The 27,388-nt window shown below is 36.8% G+C and overlaps 1 protein-coding gene across 2 annotated transcripts in view; it reads right to left on the bottom strand.

The window, feature by feature from the left end:
• The window catches only part of NBEA (neurobeachin), an 896,160-nt gene that overhangs the window by 641,886 nt on the left and 226,886 nt on the right, over positions 1 to 27,388 (bottom strand). For both annotated transcript variants that reach the window (XM_028135810.2, XM_008158996.3), the window contains exon 18: positions 1,991 to 2,099. In XM_028135810.2, the coding sequence (XP_027991611.2) occupies positions 1,991 to 2,099 (109 nt within the window). The remainder of the gene's footprint in view (positions 1 to 1,990; positions 2,100 to 27,388) is intronic.

A 27,388-nucleotide genomic window follows, 5' to 3' on the forward strand; every position in this document is an offset into this window, starting at 1 on the left:
TTGAAAAAAAGATATCAGGGGTGGGCTGGCCCCACCAACCACCTGTGGCCGGTCCCCCCAGCCAGACCTCCCCCCTGATCGACCCCCCCCCAATCAGGGGTGGGGGTGGCTGGCCAACCTCCTGAGTCACCTCCCCCAGGCAAGCCGGGCCCAATTCGCCCTGATCAGGCAGGCCGGCTGGACCCCAACCGTGCATGAATTCGTGCACTGGGTGTCTAGTATTAATTTCAAATTCCAGTACAATTCCATTCAGAATCTTAGCATCTGCCCTCTTCAATGTTTCTCATTTCATATTTTCATTTTTGTGAAAAAAAACTGCAATGATACAATATGGTTTTATACATTATGACCACTGTTTTTCTGAGTTAGGAATATTATTATGAGTCTTTAATCTAGTAATATAAATGTATATTGTATTAGCACAATTACAGTGTACTTGCATAACAACACAATGTTTTGCCATCTCAATCTACACTAAAATCACCCATACTCCACTGTATTTTAAAAGGGTGAGTTCTGAAATCCACTTTCATTGTTTTCAAAGAGTATATATTCACTGGTGTGTTTTTTAATGTTAGGTTTAGTAATACATGTGTTAATTGAAACACTGTCAAATTATTGCATCACTGTGATCTGCAGAGTAAAACTAAACATGAACAATCTGTAAAGAATGAATGTGACTATTTTCCATCAAAACTACTTATGGACAGACACTGGCATTTAAATTTCAAATAATTTTCTGTGTAATAAATTATTTTATTTTTAATTATTGTCAACTATTTAAAAATATAGAAACTGCTGAGCTTGTTGCCACACAAAGATGGGTGTTGGCAGGTTGCTAATCTTTTCACTGGGCAAAAGAACTAGAGACACAGAAGATCAGTTGCAGGAAAACAGAATTAAGGTTAACATAAGAGAACATTCCAAATATTTTTCTAGTATTTAAAAATAAAAACAGCTACTTTGGGAGGTAGCACATGCATTTCATAGAAAAATGTGAACCCAAGCTATATGGCCATCTGTTAGAAATGATGAAAAACAGATTTCTGAATAAAATGATGAGATATAAAGTTTCTTCCAGATAACATTTTACAAATTATTCTTACCTACAATTCAAACCAGTTTTAATTCTAGGTTAAGGTAGGTAATCTATAATAATAAAAGCATAATATGCTAATTAGACCAACACAGCCAAATGACCTTCCAGAAATCATTCCGAACATCCTTCCGGATGAAGCGGCAGTGGTGGGGGCTGAGGGAGAGGCGGTTAGAGGCAATCAGGCAGGCAGGAAGCAGTTAGGGGCAATCAGAGGTGATTAGGGCCAATCAGGCTGGCAGGCAAGCAGTTAGAGGAGATCAAGCAGGCAAGTGGTTAGGAGCAATCAGGCAGGCAGGAAGAGTGATTAGGGGCAATCAGGCAGGCAGGCGAGTGGTTAGGAGCCAACAATCCCAGACTGCGAGAAGGATGTCTGACTGCCAGTTTAGGCCCAATCCCGCAGATCCCTGACATGTTCAGAGCCAAGTCATTTTATATGTTGAAATGTCCTCAGCAAAGATCCCTGGAGGATCGGCCCTAAACTGGCAGTTGGACATCCTCTGAGGGGTCCCGGATTGCGAGAGGGTGCAGGCCGGGCTGAGAGACCCCCATCCCCTCCTCCCCAGATGCACAAATTTCGTGCACTACATATTAGGGAAAGGGAGAAAGGAGAGAACTAATACATAAGGCATAATGGGTATGTGGTTATGTAAGAAAAACTGTGCAAAACCAATCACCTAATCCATACTCAAAGAAATGTCCTTGGACCAACATAAAAATTGGCAAATAAATGTACATGGATATATTTGGATATAAAATATAAAACTGCAACTGTTTATTTTCTAAAATGATTACTGGCTTTGTAGGTTAAATGACCAACAATGGATCCTAATTCCATAGAGAGTATCCACTTCATACATTTAAAAATGACATCACACATTTTAAAATTTTTACCTCATAAAGTGTGTTGTACGTAGTGACAGTCACAGTATTTGTATGCAACATCAGCCTTTCTCCAAGAAGAGTGAAAAGACTATGGGTATGCATAATTTCAACTTTTCTCCTGGAGAAAAAGAGGAAAAAACAAACACCACACAATGCTATGAAACACATTGAATTTTCTATCTCATGACTTTGAGATTTAAAAAAGTACAATCTTTAAGGAGATACACAACCATATAAGTAATAATCTTTATTAACTTCCACCTACAAAAAAAAGAATTTATAGCACAGATATTTCCTAAAATTCCAATAATACTACTTAAACATTTCTCAAATAAAATATCTGTGCAAACTAAAATGTGAAATATAAAAATTATAAAATATTATATAAATGTTAACAGCTATAATTTTCAAATTTCTAATAACTATTTAGGAGTTCTTTTTATTAGGTTTAGATTTATGGATTCCCCTAACACAGAGACCACAGAATTTTTAAATCCTTTCTATTCAAATGGAAGTATATGAAATAGTCTATGACAAACTTTAATATCAAGAACTTAAAATTATAGTTAAAAGTGAATATTCTAGCTTAAAGTGGGGATTACAAAGCCAAAAAAATTGACAGAAGTGAAGCAGATTCATTATCGCTTGTACTCATAGTCTGCCATTGGATTAAAAAACCAAATAAAGAAACAAACAAACAAACCAACAAACCCTTTCTATATAGTTACTTACTGTTGGCTCATTCAACTGCCCCTCTGCCCCAATCCATACTGAGGATAGAAGGCTCTATTGAAGGCCTCCTAGAACACTTAGCTCTAGCTCAGGGAATTATTACAAGCTTCTCATTCACTTCACTTTCTTAAAATCCAGGCTCTGGGTCTTCTTGGTTCCCAACCCAATATATTTCACTTCTTACCTTGATTTTCCATGGCTCCCTGTTTGGATTTGGCAACTATGACATAAAATGACTAGGTAATCGCCAAATGCTTGTTGCTTTCTTCCTGAGTCTGAGACCACAGCTATACTACAGCTAGGTGTGACCATTTAACTGAAGACTGCGAACAGGAAAGTTCACATGCTCTGCTTTCCTTCTTCACAAACCAAACAAGCTATTTTTTTGGGGGGGGTGGGGGGGGGTGGGGAATGGTCATAGAATTAACTCTTGTAACAAATTCAGAGAATAAGTTGGAACAGGAATAAGAAAAAAGAAACCTATAATTCTATTAACTCAGAGATAGTTTTAATTATCAGTTTATGTTATTCCAGATTACTATGAAGATGACACAAATATAATGATATACATTCAATGAAAATAACTCTGTATAAGGTAAATTGTTACTTGTGTCCTATAAATCAATATATTAAATTTTGCCCTAGTCCATTTGGCCCAGTGGATAGAGTGTTGGCCTGTGGACTGAATGATCACCGGTTCAATTTTGGTCAAGGGCCCTTACCTCAATTGCAGGCTCAGCCCAGGTCAGGGCACATGGGGGAGGCAACCAATCGATGTGTCTTTCTCACATAGATGTTGCTCTATCTCGGTCTCTCCCCCTCCCTTTCACTCTCTCTAAAAATCAAGGGAAATTTATTCTCTGGTGAGGATTAACAACAACAACAAAAAAACATTTTTTACTGTCATTAAATATAATTGATAATAAGAAAGTAGCATAATAATCTAGTCACTACTGCTGGCCATTTGCTATTTATAAAAATTTCTACCCAAAACTTGGTGCCTTTATTTATATTTTTGGGCATATTCATTATTATTTCCTTAGGACAAATTCCTGTAACTGAAATAATTTAGTAAAAGCTATTATATTTAATTTTATTTTTGAGACCTTGCAGTTTAAAACCTCTTGAAATATGTACATTCAAACTTCCACCATCAAAGTATAAATGCATTTTATAAGCAGTTTCAACAATTATTAATCTTATAATAATCATGAAAGCAGTCAATGTGATATGCAAAAATAGAATTTTAATTGAGAAGAAGTGCTAACAAATGCTCACAAGTCTTCTCACCATTTACATTATTTCTAAGAACTGCCTGATGCCATCCTCTGACCATTTTTTTAATCTCTGTAATCACCTTTTTCTTACTGAGTATAAGAATTCTCAATATAAAGTACATTACTTCACAAATAATTGACAAATATTTTCCACATTTTGAATTTCAAGCGTTGTTGTTGTCTTCTTGGCAATGAGGTGGTTTAAGAAATATTTAAGAAATTTATATGAAACTAAATTTTAAAAATTGTGAAACTGAGGTGACTTTCTCCACCCCAAAAATATACAATTTATTTTTTTAAATATCTATGAAGTTTAAAAAAGAAATTATGAATAAAAGTAAAATGTTAATATATTTTGACTAAACATTTCAGTTTTGGAAATTATTAATTTCCCATTAAATTAAAAACAATTAGCTCTCCTACACTTCATGTCACCCCCCATTTTTCGTGACCTACATTACTATATTAACATCATCAAGGTTTAAAATACTTAGATTATGTTCATGTCAACATCGTTATATATTAGTTTTTAGATCTTGGCCTATTTTAAATTGAGTTCCTTGGTTTTGTCTTCATCATTTCTGATTTCATTTACTTTTTATTTTAAATTCTTTATTGTTTAAAGGATTATCCCTTTCCCCCCATTGACCTCTCCCCAGGCAACCCTACCCCCAAGAACATGCCCTCAGCCCCCCAGTGTCTGCGTCCATTGAATATGCTTCTATGCATGGTAACAAGTCCTTTGGTTGATGTTTTAACCACTCCCTCACCCCCGGCGTTGCCTCTGAAGTTTGATGGTCTGTTCCATGCTTCTGTGTCTCTGGATCTATTTTTGTTCATCAATTTACATTGTTCATTATAATCCACAAATGAGTGAGATCATATGATATTTATCTTTCTCTGACTGGCTTATTTCACTTAGCATAATGCTCTCCATGTCCATCCATGCTTTTGTGAATGGTAAGAGTTCTTTTTTTTTTTTATAGCAGTGTAGTATTCCATTGTGTAGATGTACCACAGTTCTTTAATCCACTCAACTGCTGGGTCAATTTCTGGGGTCTGCTCTGTTCCATTGGTCTATATATCTGTTCTTATACCAGTACCAGGCAGTTTTGAGAACAGAGGCTTTATAGTATAGCTTGATATCTGGTACTGTGATCCCTCCAACTTTGTTCTTCTTTCTCAAGATAGTTGGGATTATTCAGTCTTTTTGATTCCATATGAATGTTTGAAGAGTTTGTTCTAGGTCTGTGAAATATGCTGTTGGTATTTTAATGGGGATTGCATTAATTCTATAGATTGCTTTGGGTAGTATGGACATCTTAATGATGTTGATTCTACCAATCCATGAACATGAAATATTCTTCTATTTTTTAATATTTTCTTCTATCTCTTTTTTTAAATTTTCTTTACTAAGGTATTACATATGTGTCCTTATTCCACCATTCCCCCCCACCCCCGGCCCTGCTCATTCCCTCACCCCCCTAGTGTCTGTGTCCTTTGGTTATGCTTACATGCATGCATACAAGTCCTTTGGTTGATCTCTCCCCCTCTCTCCCACCCTACCCTACTGTCACTCTGAGGTTTGATGGTCTGATCGATGCTTCTCTGTCTCTGGATCTGTTTTTGTTCATCAGTTTACACTGTTCATTACATTCCACAAATGTGATATTTATATTTCTCCAACAGACTTATTTCACTTAGCATAATGCTTTCCAATGTCCTGTAGTTTTTCGAGCACAGGTCTTTTACTTCCTTAGTTAAGATTATTCCTATGAACCTCTAGCCGGACTCAGCAAGAAGCAAAGCGAGAGGACCCATATAAACAAAATCAGAAATGAAAGAGGCAAAATAACAACAGACTCCACAGAAATATGAAGAATCGTAAAAAAATACTATGAGCAACTCTATTCCAAAAAACTGGTCAACCTAGAAGAAATGGACATATTCCTAGAAAAATATAACCTTCCAAAACTCAATCAGGAAGAATAAAAAATCTGAATAGGCCAATAACTATGGAGGAAACTGAAGCAGTCATCAAAAAGCTTCGAGCAAACAAAAGCCATGGGCCCGATGGCTTCACAGGGGTATTTTAACAAACATTCAAAGAAGTACTAAATTATATCCTCCTCAGACTATTCCAAAAAATTCAAGAGAAAGGAACACTTCCAAGCTCTTTCTATGAAGTCAGCATTACCATAATCCCAAAATCAGATAAAGACACTACAAAGAAAGAGAATTACTGGCCATTATCTCTGATGAACATAGATGGTACAATCCTGAACAAAATTCTAGCAAATCGGATCCAGCATTACATTAGAAAGATTATACACCATGACCAAGTGGGATTTATTCCAGGGATGCAAGGATAGTACAACATCCACATATCAGTAAGTGTGATACATCACATAGACAAATTGAGAGATGAAAATCACATAATCATATCCATCGATGCAGAAAAAGCATTTGACTAAATTCAACACCCTTTCTTGATAAAAACTCTCAACAATGTGGGAACAGAGGGATCATACCTGAACATAATAAAAGCCTTATATGACAAACCTACAGCCAACATCATACACAATGGGCAAAAACTAAACTCATTTCCCTTAAGAACATGAACAAGACAAGGATGCCCACTTTCACCACTCCTGTTTGACATAGTACTGGAAGTGCTAACCATAGCGATCAGACAAGAAGAAATAAAAGGCATCCAAATTGGAAAAGAAGAAGTAAAACTATCCTTATTTGCAAATGACATGATACTGTACATAGAAAACCCCAAAGACTCCATAAAAAAAACTATTAGACCTAATAAATGTATTCAGCAAAGTAGCAGGATACAAAATTAACACCCAGAAATCTATGGCTTTTTTATACACCAATAATGAACTCACAGAAAGAGAAACAAACAAACAAAATCTCATTTATCATTGTTTTCATTCTTTTGACACATCTCTCAAATGAATAGATGTCATTCAAGAAGAAACCAAAAAGTATGTCTTCTGAATTTTGAGAGAAGCGTGTAACATTCTTGGGTCACATGTTCTCTTAGAACTTGTAAAAATTGAATTATTCCTTTGGCATTGAATTTAACTATAGAGAAGTCTAAGGCCTGTCAATGTTTAAGCTGATGAAGGTGCCTTCCTTTCTTTTCTAGATCAGCGGTCATCAACTGGTGGTCCATAGACCACTGGTGGTCCGTGAGGTCCAAAAGGTTGGCAACAGCTGGTCTAGATTACAATAAGTTTTCTTTTTTTATCTCTAAACTTCAATATACATACTGTGTTCAGTACTGATCATTCTATGTCACATTTTCCTAGATCATGTGCTTTTTTTTCTTTATGAAATAAAGAAAGTGAGATCTTTCTTTATTTCATGGGAGTACTTTCTGTATCATTTGTCTGGTTCTCCTCTCCAGAGACTCCAGTCATCTTTAGATACACTGTCCTCTGAATCTCACTGGCTCATCAGCATGTTTTATTAACTCTTTAGGTTCCTGTTCATCTCATTTTGTTGTTAGCTTACCTTTGAGAGCTTACTGCATTTATATTCTTGAAATTTATTTTATAAGTCAAAACATTATTACCTCTTTTTCTTATTATATGTGTTTTCTGGACTAAATTCTTCAGTCCTTTTTCTCTCTCGTATTTGTAATGATTTCTCTACCATATTTTTTCATCTTCTTTATGCTTATCCTATATAATGAAAGGCTAATATGCAAATCGACAGAACGATGGAACGACCAGTCACTATGACACGCAGTGACCATCAGTGGGCAGACACTCAACACAGGAGCTGCCCCCTGGTGGTCAATACACTCCCACAGCGGGAGCACTTGCTCAGCCAGAAGCCAGGCTCACGGCTGGAGAGCGCAGCAGCGGTGGCGGTGGAGGGAGTCTCTTCCACCTCGGCAGCAGCACGCTAAGGATGTCTAACTGCCGGCTTAGACCCGACATCCCCCTACGGCTCTTGGACTGTGAGAGAGTGCAGGCTGGGCTGAGGGACCCCCACACACACACACACACTGCAAGTTGACGAATTTCATACACTGGACCTCTAGTATATTTTATGATATAGTATCTATTCTTTAATTCTTATATAATTCATGTACCTCTCATCTTCTCTCTTTACCCATGTTGAAATTTGTTTGCTTTGTCATCTGAGGTATTTTTCAGGGTTAATTATTTCCTGTTCTATTTTATTCTGAGTTCTGAAGATTTTATTGGATAGAAAGAGAACAGCTGAGACTGTGTACAGATTTTATTAGGGCATTAGTACCATTCTTTATTCTGAGACAATTTTAAAAAAAATTCTCCACTACAATTCAGTCTACTTAAGGGGCTATACCTCATTCTGACAAAGAAATTATCTTAGGCTTTGGATTGATCCCCATATTTGATATAGAAAATCTTGGAATTTCAACTTTCATCACAGAATGTCAGCCATAGTTGTTCCTCCTCCATGCTTCTCCCAGCAACTATTTCCATCCACCCAAATTTAGAAGCAAAATAAAATAGGGATGCTTAATAAGTTCCTATCACTCCATTTTAGGAGAAATCTAGGAATTCTACTGATTATGGAGGCATGGGGATAGGGTAAGGATACACATGAAGTCATATATGAAAAATCTTCTGGTTTTTCTTTAGCTGGGCATTGCTTTAAGTGATGTAGTCTACAATTCCAAATGTTTATATTCTCTGTTGTTTGTTTGTTTTGGGGGGAATACCAGAACATGTGGGGTGAAGAGAGAGGAGACATAGTTTGGGGTATGACTCTTCTGTACTTCCTATGTCCAATTCAGAAACGAAACAATTTCCCATTGTAAATTATTGGTTAAATCTCATCTTAATCATGTTCCTAGAATCTAAGCATACATGTATTAATTAGTATATGTTCCTGGGCTTGCTATTCACCTCTGTTTTATCATTTGCCTTGGTATAAAGACTATTAGACTTATCACAACAGAATGTGATCATGCTATGTCACATTTTCCTAGATCATGTGCTTTTCCTAAATACATTTTTAAATCTTTCATTGACATTTTTACTCATTTGTTCATCTGAGTTAACTTTATGGAAGTTTTGAAAAACTATAATAAAACAAAATTTTTTCTAAAACTGAGTCACGTAAACAAGTTAATTCATTATAATTCTGTCTTAAAATAACTGAGTCTTTCCATTAAAGTACATGATATAGTTCTTCATTTACTATAGTTATTAAATCTTCTTCATGGTTTTTAGGAAAAATTTTATTTACTTTTCAATTTATTTTCTAATAAACTGAAAATAACAGCATTTTAGGCTACTGTTTGATATATTATTATTCTTTAGTAAAAATCATTATTTATTCAACTATTAGACTCTATTATGCTTTTTAATCTTCAATATATTAGGACAATTGGAAGATTGAAGTTTTAACCTACATTTCCACAACCTTTTACTTTGAGGCTAAAATTGAAAAAGCTATATGAATTCAACAATATCTATCAATGATTACAGGTAAATATCTATCAGTAATTAGAAGGAAACTGTACCAAAACACAACTATGAATTAAGGAATGACAGGATAGGACTTGAAATATCAGTATTGACTACTAGTGAAGCAAAACAAAATATGTACATTTACCTTTTTTATTAATAATTTGGTATTACTCTTTCCACCATTTATTTGAGGAAAATAGCATGTATATGTATGGAGAAGCCATAAAATAACCATTTAAAACATTTGGAACAAAATGATTTTATTACTAGGAGCTAAAAGATGACCTTTTCTATGTTGCCAAAAAGTAACATATTTTCTTATAATTTTATAATGTCCTATAATTTTAAAATTTCTTCATTCTACATTACTCCATTTTATTTTTTTTAAATCTTTATTGTTGAAAGTATTACATGTCCCCTGTTTTTCCACATTAACCTCTTCCAGCCCCACTGCCGTCCCTCACCCAAGGCCTTCACCACCCTATCGTTTGTGTCCATGAGTTATGCATATATGCATACAAGTTCATTAGTTGATCTCTTCCTACCCACCCAATCTCCCTTGCCTTCTTTCTGAGGTTTGACAGTCTGTTTGATGCTTCTATGTTTCTGGATCTATTTTTGTTCATCAGTTTGTTTATTAAATTCCACATATGAGTGAGATCATGTGATACTTATCTTTCTCTGACTGGCTTATTTTGATTAGCATAACGTTCTCCATGTTTATCCATGCTGTACCAAATGATAAAGAGTTGCTTCTTTTTTATAGCAGCGGAGTATTCCATTGTGTAAATGTACCACAATCTTTTAATCAATTCATCTGATGATGGACACTTAGGCTGTTTTCAAATCTTAGCTATTGTAAATTGCACTGCTATAATATAGGGGTGCATATATTCTTCCTGATTCGTGTTTCTGATTTCTTGGGATATATTTCCAGGAGTGAGATGACTGGGTCAAATGGAAGTTTCATTTTTAATTTTCTGAGGAAACTCCATACTGTTTTCCACAGAGGCTGCACTAGTCTGCATTCCCACAAACAGTATACTAGTGTTCCCTTTTATCCACAACCTCGCCAACAGTTGTCATTTGTTGATGATAGCCATTCTAACAGGTGTGAGCTGGCACCTCATTGTAGTTTTGATTTGCATCACTCAAATCATTAGTACTGAGCTTTTTTCATATGCCTCTTGGTCTTCTGTATTTCTACTTTGCATAAGTGTCTATTTAGGTCCCTTGCCCATTTTTTAATTGGATGTTTGTCTTCTTTTGTTAAGTTTCATAAGTACCCTATTAAATTTGGAGATTAACCCATTATCGCATATCATTGGCAAATATGTTCTCCCATGCAGTGGGCTCTCTTGTTACTTTGTCTCTGGTTTATTTTGCTATGCAGAAATTTTTTATTTTGATGCAGTACCATTTGTTACTTTCTCCTTAGTTTCCATTGTCCTAGGAAATGTATCGGTAAACTTATTGCTATGAGAGATATCTGAGATTTTGCTGCCTATAGTTTTTTCTAAGATTTATTTTTGGTTTCCTGTCTAAATTGGAGAACATTTTATCTGAATTAAGTATGGAAAATTTTTATCCATTCTATTGGTTACTTAAAAAAAATTACAGTAGCCCTGACCAGTGTGGCTCAGTTGGTTGAGTGTCATCCCAAACAATTTTGGGTCAGGGCACACGCCCAGGTTCCAGGTTAGATACCCATTAAGTATATTCTCAAAAATGTAAAATTGAATATACATCTACTAAGTTCTATGAATACATACTCAACTTCTCTATACCATTGTTCCAATTTCTATTCAATTGGTCCAATTCTGAAAAAATTATACTGTCTATACTGTTACCATACTTTTTTCAATATTTTAAAAGTTTAAATAAATGGTATCATTACTGCATATCCTTTTGCTACTTGTATTATTGCTTTATATTAGGTTTGCAAAAGTTAACTTTTGGTAATTAATTTCCAAAACTGAATATATCCAATTGTATGAGGATACCTAATTGATTTGTTAGCCTATTGGTATTCTTTTGTTATTTCCAATTTTCACTATTGCCAACAATGCTGCATTGAATTTTTATGTATACATATGAGAGTTTCTCTATATTAAAGAGATAATTACTAAGTCTTAGAGTATGCACATTTTCACCTACTTGACAATTATTAAAGTGTTCTCCAATGTGATTATGTGAATTATACAATTATACCAGTGATTTGAAAGGTGTTCTTATGCACATCCTTACCAACATTTGATATTGTCAAGATTTTAAAGTTTTCCATCCTAATAGGCATTAAATGAAACTTTTTTTATCTGCAAATTTAATTAAATTTATGGGGTGACATTGGTTAATAAGATTATGTAGGGTTCAAGTGTACATTTCTATGAAACATGACCTGTATACTGTATTGTGTGCCCACCACACAAAGTCAAATCATCTTCGATCATCCTATATTTGCCCCCTTTTACCTTTTACTATCTATATCCCCTTTCCCTCTTGTAACTACCATACTATTGTCTGTGCCTATTAGTTTTTGTTTATGTGTTTTTCCTGCTTGTTCATTTGTTACTTAAAGTTTTATATCCTATATGAGTGAAAGACCTATATACTGAATACTACAAGCATTATTAAGAGATTGAAAAATACACAATGAAATGGAAAGATGTTCTGAATTCATAGACTAGAAGAATTAATTAGTTAAAATGTCCATATGACCCAAATTAATATACAAATTTAATGCAATACCCCTCAAAACCCCAGTAACATGTTTTATAGAAAGAGAACAAAAAAATCATCAGATTTATAAGGAAACACAAAAGACCCCAAATATAAAAAGCAATTCTGAGAAAAAGAACCAAGCCGGAGGTATCATGCTACCTAACTTCAAATTATTCTACAGAGCAATCATAATAAGAATAGAATGGTATTGGCAGAAAAACAGTAACATAAATTAATGGAAAAGAATTGAGAGTCCAGAAATAAACATATACATGGGTAAATAATTTCGACAAAGGAGCAAAAAATGTACAATGGAGAAAAGAAAGGCCCTGCAATGAACATTGCTGTGAAAATACTTGTACTTCCTTGATTGCAATTGAAACTGCGTATCTTTCCATATATTTGCTGCCATTTTTGGTTCCCCCTACTGGGAATTGACTGTTTATATTATTTATGGTCCTAATGTTTTTTTCTTTTTATTTGATCCCATAATCTTTGATATATTCAAGATACAAATCCATTGTATTCTAGATAAACCATAAATATCTTCTTTTACTCTGTAGCTTGTCTTTTCACTTTTTTACATATTTAATTTTTTTAAAATTTTCTTTCCCCAAAGGAAAGAAAAGGCAGAATCACCAAGAAAGGAATTAAATGAAACAGAGGCATGCAATATGTCAGAAAAAGAATTCAGAGAAATGGTCATACAGATCACATATACCGGATGGATGAGAAAATCAACAAGCTATGCAAGAATCAAGAGGAAATCAATAGTGATATAGCTACAATCAAAAACACGATAAAAGGTTTCAACAGTAGACTAGGAGAAGTGGAGGACCAAATTAGTGAGTTAGAAAATAAGGTACAGAAAGAAGCCCAATCTGAACAGCATTGGAGAAAAAAAATTAAAATAGGAAAGCCTAAAGGAGCTTTTGGACAACATGTAATGAAGTAACATACATATAATAGGGGTGCCAGAAGGACAAGAAGAGCAGCAAGAATTAGAGAACCCATTTGAAGAAATGATGACAGAAAACTTCCCTGATATGGAGAAGAAAAAAGTCACACAGGAAAGGAGAGTCCCAAATAAGATGAACCCCAAAAGACCCACACCAAGACACAGTGTAATTACAATGGTAAACATTAAGGACAAAAAGAGAATCTTAAAGGCTGCAAGAGAGACAGAGAGTTACTTACAAAAGATCTCCCAACAGATTATTAAATGAATTCTCAACAGAAACACATCAGGCCAGAAGGGAATAGAATGAAGTATACAAACTGATGCAAAGCAAGGGACTGCATCCAAGAATACTCTATCCAGCAAGGCTATCAATCAAAATTGCAATATTTAAGGTGAAATCAGGAGCTTCACAGACAAAAAAAAAAGGGGGGGGGGACCCTAAGGGAGTTTATCACTACCAGGCGGGCAATGCAATAATTCCTAAAGGGAATGTTGTAAAAAGAAGAAATAGAAAGGGAAGAAGGAACACAGGCATAAGGAATATAAATGGCTACAAACAAGTACCTATCAATAATAACATTAAACATAAATGGATTAAATGCTCCAATCAGAAGACATTGAGTGACTGAATGGATAAGAAAACATGACCCATATATTTGGTGTCCACAAGAGACCCACCACAGAACAAGGGATGCACAAACTGAAAGGATGGAAAAATATCTTTAAGGCAAATGGAGATGAAAAAAAAAAGCTGGGGTTATATCTAACAAAATAGACCTCCAAGTGAAGGCCATAACCAAAGACAAGAAAGGCCACTTCATAATTCTAAAGCGATCAATACAACAAGAGAATATAACTCTTGTAGACATATATGCACCCAATGCAGGAGCACTCAAATACATAAAAAAACTTCTGGAAGGTATCAAGGGAGAGAGAGAGAGCAATATGATCATTTTGGGGACTTTAATACCACACTGACAACACTAGATAATTCCTCTAGACAAAAAATCAGCAAAGAAACAGCAATCCTAAACGACTCACTAGATCAGATGGACTTAATCGACATCTTCAGCACATTCCAACACAAAGCTACAAAATATACATTCTTCTCAAGTACACATGGGTCATTTTCAAAGATACACCACATATTTGGACACAGGCAAAGTCTCTCCATCAGAAAAGTATGGTACATCTACACAATGAAATACTATGCGGCTGTAAAAAGAAGGAATGCTCATCATTTGCAACAGCATGGATGGAACTGGAGAGCATTATGCTAACCAAAATAAGCCAGTAAGAAAAAGATAAATATCACATGATCTCACTCATTTGTGGAATATAAAGAACATCATAAAATGATGAACAAAAATAGATACAGAGACGAAGAATCATTGAACAGTCAGTCAAACTTCAGCGGGAAGGCAGGGGAGGGTTGGTGGGTGGGGTAAGAGATCAAGCAAAGGACTTGTGTGCATTCATATAAGCATAACCAATAAACACAGACACTAGGGAGGCGAGGGCATGTGCCAGGGGGTGGGGGAAGTCCAGGGGAGGTCAATGGAGAAAAAATGGAAACATATGTACTACTATTTGTAATACTTTAAACAATAAAAAAATAATAATAAAACGTTTTAATTTTAGTGGTCAAATTTCTCAACTTTTCCCAGGATGAGTTGACTACTTATTGTTTCAGAAACATTTCCTTAATCCAAGGTGATGACACTATAATCCTACATTTTCTAAAAGTTTTTAATTTTGCTCTCAAAATTTTATTACCTTTATTGAGGTATAATATGTATAACATAAATTCACACATTTTACATATTTACTAGAGTCCCAGTGCATGGATTCGTGCATTGGTGGGTTCCCTCGGCCTGGCCTGCACCCTCTCGCAATTTGGGAACCCTCGGGGGATGTCGGACTGCCAGTTTTGGCCCGATCCCCGCAAGCCAGGCTGAGGGACCCCAATGGTGCACGAATCCGTGCACCAGGCTTCTACTAAGCATATACGATCTTTGGTTAATCTCTTCCTGCCCTCCTCCCGCCCCTCCTTCCATGAGGTTCATCAGTCTGTTCCATTTTTCCATGGCTGTGCGCGAAACATCTGCCCCCTGGTGGTCAGTGTACATCATGGCTACTGGCCGAACGGTCAGACACTTAGCATGTTAACCTTTTATATATATAGATAATTCAGTGCTTTCTTTCAATCCTTAGAGTATTTTATAATTTGCACAAGCATCACTATCCCATTTATAACAGTTTAACCCTTTGCACTCGCTTCCTTTTTTCGATTCCTTTATTCTACTGCTAACCGTGTCGAGTCACACTCGACATCCGAGTGCAAAGGGTTAATCACCCTACAAAGTTCCCTTGTGTCCATTTGAAGTTAATCCCAACTCCCATTGCTAGCCCCACATAACTACTAATCTGAATTCTGGACATTTCATATATAAGTAATCATATAATATACAGTCTTTCCCATCTGGCTTTTATCATTTGGCATAATGTATTTAGGACTCATTAATATTATTGCATATATCAGTAGTTTTATTTTAATTGTGCAATATTATTCCATTTTGTGGACATATGGTATTTTGTTTATTCATTCACTAATTGATACATTTTGAATTCTTTCCAGTTTGGGCCTATTATCGATAATGATACTAAGAATATTCATGCATCAGTCCAGGTATGAACTTAGTGTGTCTTTTTTCTTGCGTAGATAGATAATCATGGAAATGCCAACATGTATGATATGTGTTAGATTTTTAAAGTCATAAGAAAACCCTATTGAACATGGTTAGAGCATTTTACATTCCCATGCATGAGGATTCAATAAATTGTTATATTTGTGGTTTTGCTTCTCTTCAAATCAAACTAATATTCCATTTTTATTTTACTCTGTTTTAATCCAATGGTTCTTTAGAAGTGTGTTACTATCCAAATACATAGCAATTTCTGAAATCTCTTTCTATTGCTGATTTCTAAATTAATTCTGTTGTGGTCAAAGAACATATTTTGTTTTATCTCAATAAGTTTAGGTTTACTGAAACTTGTTTGATATTTTACTGCCCAACCCCTAATATACCGGTATTCTGGAAAATGCAACATATATGCACTTGAAAAAAATTCTGCTGTTTTTAGGTGGACTGTCCTATAAATGTCAATGAATTGTTCAATACAACCTTGAACCCAGGTGGTAAAAATAGGCTTTCATTAATGTTATTGAAAGGAATGCTTTTAAGATTACATTCCTAAATAGGACTATGGTACATTTGGGGTAGTTATGTGTTATCAGGTTAAAAAATAATTTTCTATTTGCAACTTCCTAAAAATTTTTCTGACAAACAGGAACTGCATTTTATTAACCTTTTGCACTCGGATGTCGAGTGTGAGTCGACACGGTTAGTATCGGTAGCAGCTCTTTTTATACTCTTTGAATGTATCAATGATTTGAAATATAAAAAAATCCAAATAAATAAGTTTGTATGAAAAGAAACTCGTTTTTTATTCTACTGCCGCGCTTTGTAAAATCTGGGGTATTTAAAAAATTAAATCCCGAGTAGAATAAAGGAATCAAGAAAAAAGCGAGTGTAAAGGGTTAAATACTAGAGGCCCGATGCACAAAGATTCGTGCAAGAATGGACCTTCCTTCCCCTGGCTGCCAGCACCGCCTTCGCTCCATCCCAGAGCCGACTTTTTGCCTTCCCACGTTGCCCAGAGGCCTGGAGTGGCTGAGGCGGTGCGAAACTCCTGCATCGTCGCCATGGTGATGACATAAGTGTCCCGCCCCACTCCCGGCCGCTTGGCGCCTGCATATGCAAATTAACCCACCATATTTATTGGGTTAATTTACATACTCACTCCTGATTGGCTGGTGGGTGTCACGAAGGTACGTTCAATTTGCATCTTACTCTTTTATTAGTGTGGATTTTATACCATCCTATATAATAAAAGCCTAATATGCTAAGTGGTCGTCCATTCAACCAAAGTGTAATATGCTAATGATGTGCTAAGGCCACTGGACTGCTCACTATGACCTTCACTGACCACCAGGGGGCAGACAGTCGACCAGTCAACCAGTCGCTTTGACATGCACTGACCACCAGGGGGCAGATGCTCTGACTGGTAGGTTAGCTTGCTGCTGGGGTCTGGCCGATTGGGACTGAGTGAGATGGGCCAGACATGCCCTGAAGCCCTCCTGTAGTCTCTCCCCAGCTGGCCAACCTCCCGCATCCCTCCCTGGCCCTGATTATGCACTGGTGGGGTCCCTGGGCCTGGCCTGTGCCCTCTCGCAATCTGGGACCCCTGGGGGGATGTCGGAGAGTCAGTTTATGCCCAATTCTTCAGGCCAGGCCGAGAGACTCCATTGTTATAGTTATATGGCTACTCTTTAATGTGTTAATAAGTAGGTGATATTTAAGTTATCCTGATGTTAAACTACCCTTACATTCAACATAAAACTGAGAAACTGGGGCAGAGAGGAGGTAGGGCAAACCACTTTTCTCCTTTTAATCTAAATATTTATGGCTATAAATTTCATTCAATGCCCCTTAGACCAACTGTCAGAAGTGTAAACACAAAATTTTCAATAACTTTTGATTCTAAGTATTTTATAATTTGCACAATTTTTGTTTTGTTATTTAAAATATGCGTATTTCCATTATCATAGTTTGATTTTTTAATTTTATTTTTTATTAATTAAATTTAATGGGGTGACATTGCTAATAAGATTATATAGATTTCAAGTGAACAGTTCCATGATACATGATCTGTACACTGCATTGTGTGCCCACCGCCAACAGACAAATCATTTCTCGTCACCATATATTTGGCTGCCTTTAACCTTTACTAACTATCCCCACCCCCCAATTCCCTCTGGTAACCAACATACTGTTGTTTGTGTTTATGAGTTTCAGTTTTTATCACTGATTTGTTTAATTACACTGTGAGAAGTCATCTGGATGATAATAATTTATTTAAATTTATGGAGACTATTTTATGGCTTAATTTGAATACTTTTTACAGTTTTGTTTGTGCTGGAGAAAATGTATATGCTAATCAAGCCACTGGATTTTTTTTCTTCAAATTTATACTATTTGTTTTCTTATTGCTCTTTTAAAAAAAGGAACATGTTAAACTTTAAAACTCATTGTGATTTATCTTTCAAACTTAGCCAATTTTGTCACCTATGTTGTTAAGGGCATGTGCATTTGAAATTGTTTTATCTTCCCGGTGAACTGTACCATTATCATTAAACTGGAGGCCCAGTGCACAAAATTCATGCACCTGGGGGGGTCACTCAGCCCTGATTGTGAGAGGGCGCAGGGCAGGCCAAGGGACCCCACCAGTGGACAATTGGGGCTGGGGAGGGATGCAGGTTAGCCAGCCGGGGAGGGAACACGAGAGGTATCCAGGGCGTATCCAGCCCGTCTCGCTCAGTACCAATTGGCCAGACCCCAGCAGGAAGTTAACCTACCAGTTGGAGCATCTGCCCGCTGGTTGACAGTGCACATCATAGCGACTAGAAGACCAGTATACTGTCCGAACCCTTGTCGTCAGTGCACGTCATAACAGTCAGTTAAGCGGCCTTAGCACATCACGCTTTCATCAGTTGAACAGACGATTTGACGATTGGACACAGCATATTAGGCTTTTATTATATAGGATGGTACCCCTCTTTAGCCTCATTAACTTAGTTGACTTAAAGTTTATTTTAATACTAGAAGCCCGATGCATGAAAATTCATGCACTGGAGGGGAGGTGTCCCTCAGCCCGGCCCGCACCCTCTCACAGTCCAGGAGCCCTCAGAGGTGGGAGGTGACCCGGCAATCAGGGGAAGGCAACACCCCCATCACGCCTCTGCTGCTGCCACTGCTGGCAGTGCAAGCCTCAGCCAGCCCTGGTTACCTGAGACTCAGGTGGCCCTGGGCAGCTGGGCAGCCACCATACAAGGCTTGCCTGCACCTCGGGCCCACCCTGAGCAGCTTGCCTGCATCTCAGGCAGCAGCTGGGCAGCCAACATCCGAGGCTTGCCTGTGCCTTGGGCCAGCCCTGGGTGGCTGAGGGGCTGAGGGGACTGGGAGACTCCAGAGATAGGCACGCAGAGCGGCTGGACCTGCCTGGGGGTGGGTCTGGATGTGCTGTGTGCCTGACACCCTAGTGGGGCTGAGGGGACTGGGCGCCGCCATCTTGTGGCTGTGGGTACCGCCATCTTTGAGGGCATGGCAGTCAATTAGTATATTCCCTCCTTATTGGCTGTGGGCGCCATCTTTGTGAGCACGTGACGGTCGATTAGCATATTCCCTCTTTATTAGATAGGATTGGTCTACCACTTTTTATTACTTAGTATTTAAAATAATACTTTTATTGGGTTAAAAAACAAAATAAAAAACTCACAGACACAAACTCAGACACGTTTGATGATAGCCATATGAGAGGGGAGTTGGGAGAACGGGTGAAAAAGATGAAGGAATTACAATGTACATATTGCCAGTTACAAAAAGAATACTGGGACATAAAATATAGCATAGGAAATACATAGAGTCAATAATATTCCAATAACTATGCAGGGTGTCAGATGGGTACTAGACTTACTGAGGTGATCACTTTATAAATTATACTAGAGGCCTGGAGCATGGGATTCGTGCACTGGTGGGGGGCGTGGCCTGTGGGGATCAGCCTGCTGTGGGAGTACCGCTCATCCCAGCCAGCCGAGCAACTGTGGACCCGTCCTCTGAGCAGCTGCTCCTGATGTGGAGACGAGCAGCTCTCCCACTGTGGGAGCACACTGACCACCAGGGGGCAGCTCCTGAGTTGAGCGTCTGCCTCCTGGTGGACAGTGCACATCAAAGCAACTGGTCAACCGGTCGTTCTGGTCGTTCCACTATAAACGTTGCTGGGCTTTTATATATATACATAAATGTCTAGTAACTATGCTGTACACCTAAATCTAATATAATATTATATATCAACTGCAATCTTTTAAAAAAATAAAAATTTAAATGGTGACAATCAAAAGGTGCAGAGGAGTTTCACACCCAACTCATACCCTCTCTTATTTTTATTTTATCTTTTTAAATATATTTTTTATTGATTTTTTTACAGAGAGAAAGGGAGAGGGATAGAGAGTTAGAAACATCGATGAGAGAGAAACATCAATGAGCTGCCTCCTGCACACCCCTTCCTGGGGATGGGCCCGTAACCAAGGTACATGCTCTGACCGGAATCAAACCTGGGACCCTTCAGTCTGCAGGCCGATGCTCTATCCACTGAGCCAAACTGGTTAGGGCCATACCCTCTCTTATTTCCCCCACTCCCCAAATAGGTAAACATTTTTGTTTTATTTGCCTATCAACTTCCCCCCTCTACACACCCTTTTAAAATTGATTTTATTTTTTAGGGTAGTCTAGGGGTTCAGCAAAATTGAGCAGAGAGTATAAAGAGAGTTCCCATATAAACCCTGAACTCACACATTCCATGTACTCATGGCTTCCACTCACTATCAACATCTCCCACCATCGTGGTGCATTTGTTACAGTTGCCTATCAAGTTTTTTTCACCCTCTTTCCAGTTTTTAAGGTGTAAAGCATCATGCTTTGATATATATGTATATTATTAAATGACTAGTAGCCCATTTGCAGGAAGAATCCTGCAAGCGGCCACTGTGGCTGCGTGCGCTGCCGCTGCTGCCACCATTGCGGCCACAGCACCTGCACTCACGCGCCACTGCCGCCCTCCTCGCCCCGCCCCGCCCCGCCCTGCCCGGGCTTTCCCTCTGGCAGCCACCTTGCTTTCTGCTTTTCCTCCCTCTTCCTTCTAAGTTGTCTTCAGTCTTCACTCCTCCCTCCCTCAGCATATGCAAATTAACCGCCATCTTGGTTGTGTAATTTGCATACTCACCCTGATTGGCTGGTGGGCGTGCTTTGGCTGGTGAGCGTGGCTTGGACGTAGCGAAGGTGCGGTCAATTTGCATATTTGTCTATTATTAGGTAGGATGACCACAGTAAGTTTAATGAACATCCATCACCTTATGTAGTTAGAATTTCCTTTTCTTGTGATAAAAACTTTAAAAATCCACTCTTTAGCAACTTTCAAATACACAATACAGTATTCTTTTTCTTTTAATATATTTTTACTATTTTCAGAAAGAGGAGAGGGAGAGAGAGATAGAAACATCAATGATGAGAGATAATCATTGATCAGCTGACTCCTGCATGCTCCCTTCTGGGAATCCAGCACACAACCCAGGCATGTGCCCTGAATGGTACTGGAACAGTGACCTCAACCACTAACCCACACCAGCCAGGCTACAATACAATATTCATAACTGTAGTCACCATGCTGAACATTATATCCCCAAGACTGATTTACCTTATAACTCAGAGCTTGTATCTTTTGAGTTCACACATTTCTTCCACACCCCACTTACTGCCATCTGGAAGCCACTTTTTACATTCTGTTTCTATGAATTTGGTTTATTTGATTTCCACATATAAGTGAAATCAAACAATATTTGTTTTTCTCTGTCTGCCTTATTTCACTTAGCATAGTGTCGCAAGATCCATCCATGATGTCACAAATAGCAGGATTCCCTTAGTCTTTAGGCCTGAATAATATTCCACTTTTATATGGAGATATCTGTACCTTCAAGTTCATTGCAGCATTATTTACAAATAGCCAAGAAATATAAACAACCTAAGTGGCCATCAATGGATGAATGTATAAAAAATCCAGGGGTCCTCAAACTTTTTAAACAGGGGGCCAGTTCACTGTCCCTCAGATCGTTGGGAGGGCCGGACTATAGTTTAAAAAAAAAAACTATGAACAAATTCCTATGCACACTGCTAAGTCGGCTGCTAAGCAGGACAGGCAGCGGCGGCAAAAACACCCGGCGGGCCGGATAAATGTCCTCGGCGGACTGCATGTGGCCCACGGGCCGTAGTTTGAGGACCCCTGATTGTAGACAATTAGGTTGTTTACTCCACTATTAAGTAAAGTATCCTTTTCTCCACTGTATATTCTTGGCTCCTTTGTCGTATAATTGACCAAATATGCATGGGTTAATTTCTGGATCTGTTCTGTTCCACTGACCTGTGTCTGTTTGTATTTATGCAATGCCACACTGTTTCATTACTACAGCTTTGATAGACATAGTAAGTAGTGAAAGATTTATAGTTGTTCACATGTTAAATAATACAATAATTAATAAATAACACAAGAATAAACTCTGTGTTTCATGTAGTCACAACTCTAAACCTATTTTTATCCCACCCTATAGTTTAAAATCATGAAATGTGAAGGCTGTCTTATTCTTTCTCAACACAGCTTTGGCTATTTGGAGTCTTTTGTGATTGCATACAAATTTTAGGATTGTTTGTTCTATTTAAAATGCCATTGCAATTTTGAAAGGAATTCCATTCAAACTGTGGATCACTTTAGGTAGTATGAACACGTTAACAACAGTTCCTCTATCTATGAAAATACAGTATCTTCCCATTTATTTGTATGTTCTTCAAAATTTTTAGCCAATTTTTATAGCTTTCAGTGTACAGATCACTTTCCCCCTTGGTTAAATTTATTCCTCAGGATTTTGCTCTATGAAACCATTCATTTTTCTCCATATCTCTCAGCTTCATTTCCTAGTTTTCAACTTTTGTTTTCTCTTTTGGTGCTATATTCTAGGTCATTACTTCATTTCTAACTTCAAGTTCACCAATTATTTCTTAAGTTTTATGAATCTATTTAATATGTCCATGGAGTTGTCAATTTTAATCACTAACCTTTCACTCTAAAAGCTACTTTTGATTATTTTTAAGCTTCATAGTTTCTTTTAATATTATCTTGAATAGTTTCTCCTATTATGATTAATCTTCATTTTTTGGCATTTGAGAACTTCCTTTTTGTGTCGTCGGTTATACTTCTAAAATAATTCATGGTTTATTTTATCCAGCATTTCTAAGTTTTTAGTAATACAAAGTGTTTCAGGATATCATGTTTTGTCCATTATTTTTCTCCAATAATTCATATTTGTCACACACTCAATCACCTGTTTTCTACAATTTTATCTTTTCTCTCCCTTTGTATTTTTGATCCACACTTTTAGATCTTCCATCACACTATTTGAATGAATTGCAGTTAGGCTAAAGAAGCAGAATATGACCTTGGTGCCCTACTTGAACCTCATATCCTGTTTTTAAAAATAAAATTCAAAGGTACCACCATAGCCTTCACCACCAGTTATATTTCAATGAGTACATAGTTTGATGATTCTTTCTTTTCTCCTGTCTCTGGATGCTAGGCCCCTTTAGTGAGTTATTTCAATTTCTCAATTTCTGACCTGACACAGTTCAGGTCAGATCTCACTGTTGTGAATGTTACATGATGGGATCCCTGCAGGTGTGTTAAGGCAAAAGACCCTCTAAACACAGTGACCTGTAGTATAAAACTTAGCCTGCTGTAAGCCCTGGAGCCAACATGCTAGCACTCCAATATCACTTGATGGTTAGGGAAGATTCATCCCATCATTTCAGGTACATCTCAGCTTTCTGGTGTCACTTACACACAAGCCAACAATAACATTCCTGGGGAAGGGAACGAAATAGAGGAGACAAACTGGGGGCCAGAGATCTCTGAGAGTAAAACACCTCTCAAGATTTTCTGTTTTAGTCTTTACTTTAGCCCTCTACCATACTTCTTCAGCTGCTTGTGATTCCTGTGGGAGAGAAAATTCCCCACCAATTGCCTTGTTTTCTTTGCTAATACCCCAATTGCACACCAAAACTCTTTTGTACTGAGGAGCACACAGAAACCAACATTTGCCTTAAGAGAGCCAAACAGTTTGGAGTTGAGAGTAGGTGGGAAGAAAGCTTCATCACAACTGTCATACTCCCAGAATCTACATTATTACTTTTTTGTTAATAGATAACTGGCTGTGCCAAAATACTGAACTAATTTCAACTAGTTCAAAAATAAACAAATAAACAAACCATTAAGTTAAACAAATGTCTACAAAGGCCTAAAACTAACTAATATAGACAGCAAGTTGATTCATTTAACAATCAATGATACATTTTATTTATTTTTATTTATTTTATTGCTTTTTAGAGAGAAAGAAGGGGAGAGGGAGAAAAAGAGAAACATTAAGAGCATAACACTGACTGGTTACCTCCTGCACACCCCTTCCCAGGAATCGAGTCTACAACCCAGGTATGTGCCCTGACCTGGAATCAAACCAGTAACAGTACATGGGACGATGCCCAACCAACTGAGCAACACAGGCCATGGCAACAATACATTTTATAGTGTGATCATATTAAAGAATTCACCCAGAAGTTACAATGTTTATAGTTAAGACTTTAGACAAATATATTTGGTTGAGAATTTTTATTTCCTCCATGAAAACTCAATAATGTGTTTTAAATTGTTATAAAACAAAATAATCATAGCTGTATTATGATAGAGCATTTAAAAAATATTTTTAAAATTTTTAATTATAGTTGACATACAATATTAAAATAGTTTCAGGTATAGAACATAGTGATTAGACATTTATATACCGTACAAAATGACCACCCCAAAGTCCAGTACACTCCTGACACCATACACAGTTACGACCATATTACTGACTACATCCTTTATGCCGTACTATGCATCCCTGAGACTATTTGGTAACTACCAATTTGCACTTCATAATCCTTTCACCTTTTTCACACAGTCCCCCCAAACCCCTCTCATCTGGCAGCTATTCATTTGTTCTCTGTATCTATAGGTCTGCTTCTATCTTGTATTTTTGTTTGTGTTGTATTTTATATTCTACATATAGTAAAATAATATAGCATTTGTCTTTCTATATCTGACTTACTTCACTTAGAATAATAAATACCCTCTAGATCCCATCCATGTTGTTGCAAAGGGCAAAATTTCATTATTTTTTATGGCTGAGTAATATTACATTATATATATGTACCACTCCTTCTTTAGCCATTCATCTATCAGTGGTTACTTGGGTTGTGCCCTTATCTTGGCTATTATAAATAATGATGCAATGAAGACAGGAGTGTATGGATCTTTGGAATTACTGTTTTGAATTTCTTCCTATAAATACCCAGAAGTAGAATTGCTGGGCCATACGGTAGTTCTATTTTTAATTTTTTTGATGAATCTCCATATTGTTTTCCATAGCACCTGAAGCAATTTACAATCCCATCTACAGTGCACAAAGGTTCCTTTTGGCCCACATCCTCCCCAACAATTAGTGTTTGTTGATTTATTGATGATAGCCATTGTGAGATATGTAAGGTAATACCTAATTGTGGTTTTAATTTCCATTTCCCTGATGACTAGTAACTTTGACATTTTTTCATATGTCTTTTCGTCATCTGTAGGTCCCTTTTGGAGAAAGTCCTACTTATTTCCTCTGCCCATTTTTTAATTGTACTGTTTGGATTATATGGAGTTAAGTTGTATCAGTTCTTTATATATTTTGGGTATTAACCGCTAGTGCATGCATCATTGGGGAATATTTTCTCCCATTCTGTAGGATGGCTTTTCATTTTTTTTAAATGATATTCATCACTATGCAAAACTTTTTAGTTTCATATACTCCCACTTGTTTATTTTTCAATTTGTTTCCCTTGACCAAGAAGACATATCCTAAAACATATTACTGAGAGCAATAAAAAAGAGTATACTGCTTACAATTTCTATTAGAAGTTTTAAGGTTTTGGGTTTACTTTTAAGTCTTTAATCCATTTTGAGTTTATTCTTGCATATGGTGTAAAAAGTGGTCTGGTTTTATTTTTTTGCATGTTTACCATTTATTAGAGAGACTGTCTATAACTCCATTGTGTATTATTGCCTCCTTTGTCATACATTAACTGATCATAATGGTGTGGATTAATTTCTCTATTTTGTTCCAATAATCTATATGTCTGTTTTTAGGCCAATACCATGCTGTTTTTATTACTATGGTCTTGTAGTATAGTTTGATATCAGGAAGTATGATTCCTCCAACTTTGCTCTTCTTTCCCAAGACTAGTGTGATTATTTGGGATCTTTTATAGATCCACATAAATTTTTGGAATATTTGTTCTACTTATGTGAAATATGCCATTGGTATCTTGACAGGAATTGCACTGAATCTATAGATTGCTTTAGGTAGTACAGGTATTTTAAATATGTTAATTCTTCCTATCCACGAGCATGATATTCTTCCATTTATTTGTACCTTTTTCAATTTCTTTCTTCAATATCTTATAGTTTTCTAAGTACAGGTTTTTTACCACCTTCCTTAAATTTATTCCAAGGTATTTTATTCTTTTTGATGCAATTATAAATGGGTTTTTCTCAATATCTGGTATTTTATTGGTGATTTCTAAATATAAATACTGTATCCTGCAACTATACTGAAATCATTTATTAGTTCTAACGGGTTTTTGGTGAAATCTTTAGAATTCTCTCTATATAGTATCATATCATCTGCAAATAATGGCTGTTTTATTTGTTCCTTTAAATTCTAATGCCTTTTATTTATTTTTTTATTTTCTGATTGCTGTTGCTAGGTGATGAAAGTGCACATCCTAGTTTTGCCCCGCATCTTAAAAGAAAAGGCTTTCAACTTTTCACCCGAGTATGATACTGGCTGCAGATATGTCATATATAGCCTTTATAATATTGAGGCATGTTCACTATAGCCCCACTTTCCTATGAGTTTTTACTGTAAACAGATGTTGGATATAGTAAAATACTTTTTCTGAATCTACTGACATGAGTGCATGATTTTTATATTTCATTCTGTTAATGAGGTATATCCCATTAATTGACTTGTGGATATTGTACCAACCTTGCATCCCGGAAATTATTCTCACTTGACTATGGTGTATATTCTTTTTAATATATTGCTGAATTCAAACTGCTAACATTTTGTTGAGAATTTTTCCATCTACTATGCTCACCAGGGATAATGGCCTCTCTCTTCTCCTTTTGGTACCCCTATGATGCAAATGCTGATATGCTTGATGTTGCCACAGAGGCCCCTTCCTCTATCCTCATTTTTAAAAATTATTTTTCTTTTCCTGTGTTGACTGAATGTTTTCTGCCACTTTGTCTTCCAGATTGTTGACTAGAAACTCTACTCCATGTAATATGATATTGATTCCCTCTAATATATCCTTCATTTCAGTATTCTTTATTCCTGACTGTACTTTTATATGTTTTCTATCTTTTTTTTTGT

This window comes from Eptesicus fuscus, chromosome 8, assembly GCF_027574615.1.
Source record: "Eptesicus fuscus isolate TK198812 chromosome 8, DD_ASM_mEF_20220401, whole genome shotgun sequence".
Taxonomy (NCBI): domain Eukaryota; kingdom Metazoa; phylum Chordata; class Mammalia; order Chiroptera; family Vespertilionidae; genus Eptesicus; species Eptesicus fuscus.